This window comes from Megascapheus bottae, chromosome 2 (assembly GCF_031878675.1).
Source record: "Megascapheus bottae isolate mThoBot1 chromosome 2, mThoBot2.hap1, whole genome shotgun sequence".
NCBI lineage: Eukaryota > Metazoa > Chordata > Mammalia > Rodentia > Geomyidae > Megascapheus > Megascapheus bottae.
The window spans coordinates 86212161-86220053 of record NC_143510.1 but is presented as its reverse complement, the minus strand read 5'-3'; the positions used below and the strand labels follow the sequence as shown (position 1 = coordinate 86220053).

Genomic DNA, 7893 nt, shown 5'->3' with positions numbered 1-7893 from the left:
CTCTGATTCACATGTCAGCCACACCTTCCCTCATATAAAATTATATCCTGGTTTTTAACAGCTGTGATTTCATGCTGGCTTGAGTCTCCTTCCAGCTTCTCTGGTTCTTGCCAGAGAAATGACTAAAAGCAAAAGGAGCTAAGTGACACGGCTCAAATGGTAAGGATAAACCTCTCAAGATCAAAGCCCAGTACTGCCGAAAGATAAGGAGGAAGGACTGAATCTTCATTATCAGCATCTTGTCCTTTGGGGACAGACAGAGTTGGGACTGAGTAACTCAAGCATTCCTGGCAATATTAACCTGAGAGAGAATTACATAGAGAGAAACAGAGCAGATTGACCAGACTATATATGTGTAATATTCTCTTTGAACTTTGTTTTTTAACTACAAAATATGTGTATAATATTCTTCCCATAAATCTATTTTTTTAAGTTTTAGCAAAGCTTTATTTTACAGTGAGCTGTAGGAATAAATGGATAAAAAACAGTTCTTGTTTTCCATGCAAGGAAGACTCCTTCCCTACAAATTTATGACAATTAAATAAAATGAAATGTAAAAACTACACAACCGGCCGGGAGTTTGGCCTAGTGGTTAAAGTGCTTGCCTAGCATGCACAAAGATCCGGGTTCGATTCCTTGGTACCACATATATAGAAAAAGCCTGAAGTGGTGCTGAGGCTCAAGTGGTAGAGCTCTAGCCTTGAGAAAATCCAAGGACAGTGCTCAGGCCCTGAGCTCAAGCCCAGGACTGGCAAAAAAAAAAACAAAAAAAAACAAAACAAAAAAAAAAAACTACACAACCAAAGTCACGCCAGGTAAAAAAAACAAATCAGTGAGTAATCACTCAGCTGACACAGGTGGAAAAAGGAGTAAGACAGGCTTGTCTCCGAGGCCACTGTAGGGACAGGTGACATAAAAGTGACCCCCCAAAGCCAAGCACTGCAGGATCATGAGTATAATCCTAGCTACTCAGGAGGCAGAAATCTGAGGATTGGGGTTTTAAGCCAACCCCAAGTCTGTGTTTTGAGACTCTTCAACCAACCATCAAAAGCCAGGAGTGGAGTTGTGGCTCAAGTGGAAGAACTACCTTAAGCAAAAAAGCCGAGAGACAACAGGCCCCTGAGTTCAAGTCCCAGGACCTCCCCTACCCCCAAAAAAGTGATACCCAAACATTTGTGGTCCCCCTATTTCATGCATATCCTCCAACCCAACCCCCTTGACCTCAGTGAAAGACACTTGTCCTATTAGAAAACAACATAGTGGGCTGGAAGTTTGGCCTAGTGGTAGAGTGCTTGCCTAGCATGCACAAAGACCCGGGTTCAATTCCTCAGTACCAGATACATAGAAAAAAGCTGGAAGTGGTTCTGTGACTCAAGTGGTAGAGCTCTAGCCTTGAGAAAACCCAAGGACAGTGCTCAGACCCTGAGTTCAAGCCAGGACTGGCAAAAAAAGAGAAGAAAACAACATAGGCAAGAGTTTATTTTCATGTGTTAACTAGCATCTAACTCATCTTTATTATTGCTTCTCAACTGGGAAAAACAACCAAGATTAAATATTTTGAAAGGACTGGTGTATAATTTCAATACACCTGAAAGCCCTCAAGGGTAAAACACTTGGAAACCTACCAAACTCCATCCATTCCTCTGGCCCCCACCACACAGTTCAACCATCAAAAGGCACTAAGTGTATTTTCATTTTATTTTTAAAATGAAAATTATCACCTTAGCTAAGAGTAAAAGTAAGAACTGAAAAGGGGAAGGCCAAGAAATGGGACATGAAAACTACATAAAGTGAGCTGAGAAGGAAAACAGAGGGTCGTCTTACAGATCTGGGTTGTCTTCCAAAGAGACGATAAAAGCAAGACATTTTAGTATCTGTTATTTAGTATGCTATAAAATATTCAACTGGCTACTTGTGGACCAGTCAGTAGGTGTGACACATAACAGTCCTTCTGCATGGTGATTCACAGATGGGAACCACCACAGTGGTGAGGTCCAACAGTACATGGGCAAATGTTCTGAAGGGCTGGGTGTCTAGTGCCTCCCGCCTGTAATCCTAACTACTCAGGAAGCTAAGATCTGAAAATGGCACAATTCAAAGCCAGCAGGAAAAGTCCATGAGACTCATCGCCACTTAGCCACCAAAAAGCTGGAAGTGGATCTGTGGCTCAAATCGTGGAGTTCTAGTCTTGAGCCCTGAGTTCAAGCTTTAGTACCCATATTGGTAAAAGAAAAAAAAAAAAGAAGAGCTGGGAATGAGATAGAGTGCTTGCCTAGCATACATGAATCCCTGGGCTGGATTCCTCAGTGCCACATAAATAGTAAAAGGCAGAAGTGGTGCTGTGGCTCAAATAGCACAGTGCCAGCCTTGAGGGGGGGAAAAAAATCTCAGGGACAATACCCAAGCCCTGAGTTCAAGCCCCCTTCCCCCCAAAAAGAAAACAGAAGTCAACCCAATCACCTTCACCCACAGCACAGTGACAACTATATTTCTAATACTAATTCCCCAAGGAAGTGAGGAAAGACTCCATCTCGAATTAGCCAGCAAAATAATGGACTGGAGGTGTGACTCAAGTGGTAGAGCACCGACTGTCAGGTTAAAATTTAAAAAAAAAGCATGAGCCCCTGAATTGAAACCCCAGCATAGGCAAAGGGGGAGGGGGAGGGGGAGGAGGGGGCAGGGAGCAAGGAAGATGCAGATCAAGGCGCCTGGAATCTGGACGTTTCCCCGTAAGCACCTTTCAGTTGCCGGCACAGAACTAGTGAGAGGTAGACTGGAAACCACCCCCGACATCGAGTCTGGTTTGTGGCTTTTCCTTTGGGAGCGGCGACACGGGAGAAGGTGCGAGGTGCAGCGGGCTGGGGTGCAGTCTGGGTCCGGGCTGTGGGCCCGGAGGCCGGGTCGGGTAGGGCCTGGCTCGCCCCCGGGTCCCCAGCCCGCCCGCTCGGTGGCCCCCCCGCTAGCTGGCCGCGTCCTCGGGCTCGCTGCAGGGCGAGGGCGCCGAGGAGGCCTTGGACTCGCCGTCGCTGTTGCAGTCGGCTCTGCGCCGCGGGGCGGCCGGGCTGTCCGGGATGCGCGCGTGGCGCTCCAGCAGCTCTTGGAGGTCCCGGATGTATCCGATGGCGGCTCGCAACGTCTCCACCTTGCTGAGCCGCCGGGCTGCCAGCTCGCGGGGCAAACGATCCCGCAGGCGCGCGTAGCCCTCGTTCACGCAGCGCACGCGCCGCCGCTCGCGCTCGTTGCGCAGGCGCAGGAAGGCGGGCTCAGCGGCGCCCTCCGGCGGCAGGGATGGGCACGGCCGTCTCCGTTCCCAGCGGCGCGCTTGGTCCAGGCGCTCGGGGACCCTGAACGCGTCCCCCGGAGGGACTCGGGCCAGGAACACCGGGCGCAGCGGGGACGGCGCGGCCAGCGGTCCGGCCGGCTTACATTTCTCCATAGTCCCAAAAGAGGAGCTTTCGAGATCGTGGACGCGGGGGAGGCCGGTGCGTCCTGGACGCGGGGGAGGCCGGTGCGTCCAGGCTGCCTGGCACCGCCGGTCTCTGGAGAAGGTTGCCGGGCCCGGGAGCCAGGTTCCCGGCCAGGCTTCACGGAGACTTCGCGTGGCTCCTGGAGTTCACAGCACGGGGCGATCTCTCCATGAAGTCTCCGATCAGAGCTGGCAAAATATTAACAACAACAACAAATACGGATCTTCTCCTAACCCAGTGCCTGCAACCGGGTCTCCCGGCCCATCTTCCTTCAAAAGATGACGAAGAGCCCTGGGCCTGTCACCCTAGCTGCTGGGGAGGATCGCAGTTCGCAGCCAGCTCGGGCAGGGGGGGAAAAAAAAATCCCTGAGCGGGAACCCCCCCCCCAAAAAAAACCCCATCAATGCCAGACGTGGAGCCGGGGCTCGAGTGCGACAGCGCCTCAGCCCGGAGTTCAAGGCCCGGGATCGGGACAAAAATACCAACCACGACCACCACTTCGGGGGCGCTCCCCTTCCGTCCCCCTCGGTTCCCGGGGATCCAGGAGCACCCAAAGCCTTCCCTGCCCCCGCCCCCTCCCCGCCGGAGCGTGCAGGTGGAAGGCTTTACGGGAGGCTGCTGCTCCTGGCCGTGCCCGGCGCGGATCCCGCGCGCGCCCGGGTCTGCTGCAAAGGGCTCTGCACCCTGGCGCCCTGGGAGGTGCAGGGAAGCGCGCAGCCCGGGGAAGACTGCGCCCTTGTGGTTACAGCTCGTTGTCAAGCCTAGGGGAGCCCCCCCCTCCACATCACCCCAACTCTCCACCCTCTCCACCTTCGGGAAGCTTCAAGGGTTTTTCTTCTTCCTCACCAGTGTTGGCTTTTTTTTTTTTTTTTAAACCAGTTAGACACCTTCTGAGAGAAACCAGAAAAAAAAGGAAAGAAAAAAAAAAAAACCCTCACAACAAATACAAAAGGTTATAGCCAAGGTAAGTTGGATGAGGCATTTATGTGCTCGTGCTGGTTTTTAAAATCACATCAAAAGACTGGGGAAAAAAATTAACATTCGTAATCCTGTCTCACAGTGTTTATTGTCAACACAGCTTCCAGTTGTGTTTTTTATCCCACGCAAAGGAGGATAGTATCTTCCTAAGGTATCCAGCATTTCTCCCCCTCACCCCCACATTGTGTGCTTCTAAGAAGCATAGACTCCCCTTTCTTTGTGGAGGTTAGGAAAGTAGCATTTGAAAAGCAGAGGCCCACCAGTTCCAACCAGCAAGAACACTGCTTTGAAGACTTTCCTTTTTAACACCCAACCAAAAAAAATTGAATAATTAATCTGTGTTGGCTTTGAAGATGAAAGTGTCATTTAAAAAAAAAACACTCCAAGTGTACTTGTTCATGTGAGCGAATGTGTTATCACATCAAAAATCAGATTTCTTGTTCTGCAAACCAGCACATGAAAGGCATCTTCTCCTTTCAAAGCACAGCTTAAAAAAACGAGAAGAGAAAAAAAAAACTACATTTACAACCATCGCTTTTTTCTTTTCCTCCTGTCTATTCCTTAAGAGCCAGGGTGAAGTCCCAACATGTCTTTTTTTTGTTTTGTTTTTGACAAGTTCTAGGCTTCCCTATTTACTTTAAATGATATGCCTGAAGCAACTGGTAAAACATTACCATCAAGGCAAATAAAATAGAAATAATCATTCCTTTCAGGCATAAATCCATCACATTTTGAAAGCTGATAGCTTCTTGTAAAGCTTGTGTTGGCAAAACAACCTGTTATATCCCATGATTTCTTGCGTTAACACTTGTTCATGGATTGAGAAAGTCCTTCCTACAGGAGAAAAACCCTCCACAAAAGTAAGTTGGTAGGTTTTGAGACCACACAGAGCTGTGTGTGTGTGTGTGTGTATGTATGTGTGTGTGTGCAGATGCCCTTGCATGCACACATATATACACACCAATACTGGAGCTTGAACTCAGCCCTGAAGTATGGGCTATGAGGCCCCAAAGCTTGCACTCTACTGCTTGAGTTATACCTCTACTTCTGGCTTTTTGCTGGGTTTCATAGACTTTTCTGCCTGGGCTGTCTTCCAGCCTTGATCTTCAGATCTCAGCCTCCTGAGTTACTTGGATTATAGACAGGGGCCAGTAGTGATGGGCTCCCTGTGTATTTTCTGTCTTCCTCTATGATAATGTAAGCTCCGTCAGGAGCAGTATTTCTTGCCCATTTTGTTCACTGCTATCCCCTAGCGCCATACCTAGCACATAGTAGATGCTCAACGTGTGTTTGTTGAATAATCTCTAGCCTTTGCATACTTTTCTGCAAATACTGCATCAAGAAATGGGCTATTTAGGATCTGATAGCTTGTAGTTAGGTCCCAAGAAGGATTCATATCAAATGTCCTTATTATAGACACCTTAACATGAGCAACCAGGAGTAGGATTTGAAAGCTCAATGGGGGGGTCAACTGATATTAAAAAAAATTTTTTTTGCCAGTTGTGGGGCTTGAACTCAGGGTCTGAGCACGATCCTTGGATTTCTCTCAAGGCTAGAGCTCTACCCTTGAGCCACAGCACCACGTCCAGCTTTATTCTATGAATGTGGGGCTGAGGAATGGAACCCTGGTCTTTGTGCATCCTAGACAAGCACTCTACCACTAGGCCAAACTCCCGGCCCAGTCAATTGATATTTTGGGCTGATATTTTGATCTGCTCATGGTAGTTCCAAGGTGCCCCCCTGCCATCCTTGTCTTAGTGTTGGTTGGTGCTACATCTCTCTTTGCTCTCTGCACCTGTCTTTGCCATCTAGGAAAAACTTTAATAGTTTTTATCTTTATGTCTTCCTTACAATTATCTCCTACCTTTGTGTGTGTGTGTGTGTGTGTGTGTGCGTGTGTGTATGAGAGGGAAGGAGGGAGGGGGGAGGGAGGAAGAGAAAGAGAGAGAGACAGAGGGAGACAGAGACAGACAGAGACAGACAGAGACAGAGAGACAGAGAGAGCGGTGACAGGGTTTGAACTCAGAACTCTTTTTGCCAGTCCTGGGGCTTGAACTCAGGACCTGGGTGCTGAACTTCTTTTGCGCAAGGCTAGAAGGCTAGCACTCTACCACTTGAGCCACAGCACCACTTCCAGCTTTTTCTGTTTATATAGTATTGAGGAATCGAACCCATGCTTCATGCATGTTTAAGCACTCTACTATTAAGCCACATTCCCCTCCCAAGGGCCCCAAACTCTTAACAGCTAATGCTGTACTACTTCAGCCACACCCCCACTTCTGACTTTTTGCTGGTTAATTGAAGGTAAGAGTCTCACATACTTCCCTACCCTGGCCTGGCTTCATACCACAATTGTTGGATTTTAGGCTCTTGAGTAGCTAGGATTATAGGTGTGAGACCCTGGCACCCAGCCATCTTCTTTAATGAAGTGATTGCTCACATATTTAGCCCAATTTAAAATATTGGTTTTGTTTTTTTTTTTAATTTTTTTGCTTGTTGACTTAAAAAGGTCCTGTATATATTTAAATACAAATCCCTCACCAGGTCTTTGTTCTAGAAATATTTTCACTCCGCCTTTGGCTTGAATCCTCATTTTATCCAATCCAAGTGTCTTTTCAAGACTTAGAGTTCTTTTTTTTTGGTGGGGGGGGGGAGAAGTTTTTCAGTTTGAAGTTTGCCATTTAAAAATAGCTTGTCACTTCGTTCTTAGGTTTATTTCACCTGATTTCACCTACACCTCTCAACACCGTTTAAAAACCTGCATCAGAGTGAAAGCAAGACGAGGGTAGTGCCTTAGAAAGTCACATCATCCCCATCGGGTAGGCCCTGGGTTTGGAGTTGCAAAGTCTCTTAGGATACGAGGAGTTGGGAGTTGAGACCTGTGTCAAAACACAGCCCCACGTGGGTGTCCCCACCCGGAGCGGGTGTCCCCACCCGGAGCGGGTGTCCCCACCCGGAGCGGGCTGCTGTGGCTCAGGCGCCGGGCAGGGGCAGGGCCCCGTACTCGACTTCACGGTTGCTCCCTGACACCGTTTTTTTTCTTTCTGAAAACCTTCCTAGCAGGGCTGTTTTCAGCACCGAGCCCGGCAAAGCCAGACAGGGAAGGCGGTGTGTACGAATCCCCTCCACGTGGGGCGGGAATCAGGAAAAGGGGGGCTGGGATCGGAAGACCATGGTTCGAAGCCAGCTGGTGCAAGCACGGTCGGGGGGGACACTTCTCCCCAGTTCATCAGCAAAACGCCGGAAGCCGAACTGTGTGGCTCAGGTGGCAGAGCGCCGGCCCTGAGTGAAAAAGCTCTGTGGCCATGAGTTGAAGCCTCAGGACCAGCAAACCCCTCGACCCCCCCAACTGCACATACCAAAAAAAGAGAAAAATCAGAGATCATGATATAACCCCCAGTCCTTGTGGGCCACATCGCTAATTCCCTGCGTCAAATGTTAATTTCTA

At 48.8% G+C, this 7893-nt stretch overlaps 1 protein-coding gene across 1 annotated transcript; it reads right to left on the bottom strand.

The window, feature by feature from the left end:
• Positions 1-1231: 1231 nt before the first annotated feature.
• On the bottom strand, positions 1232-3779 carry Ascl4 (achaete-scute family bHLH transcription factor 4). Its single transcript, XM_090357835.1, has one exon. It carries the CDS (start codon positions 3434-3436, stop codon positions 2960-2962), a length of 477 nt encoding a protein of 158 aa, XP_090213961.1. The 5' UTR covers positions 3437-3779; the 3' UTR covers positions 1232-2959.
• Positions 3780-7893: the final 4114 nt, after the last annotated feature.

Coding starts and splice junctions, on each gene's coding strand:
- Ascl4 (XM_090357835.1), bottom strand. CDS start 3,436: ATGGAGAAATGTAAGCCGGCCGGACCGCTGGCCGCGCCGTCCCCGCTG.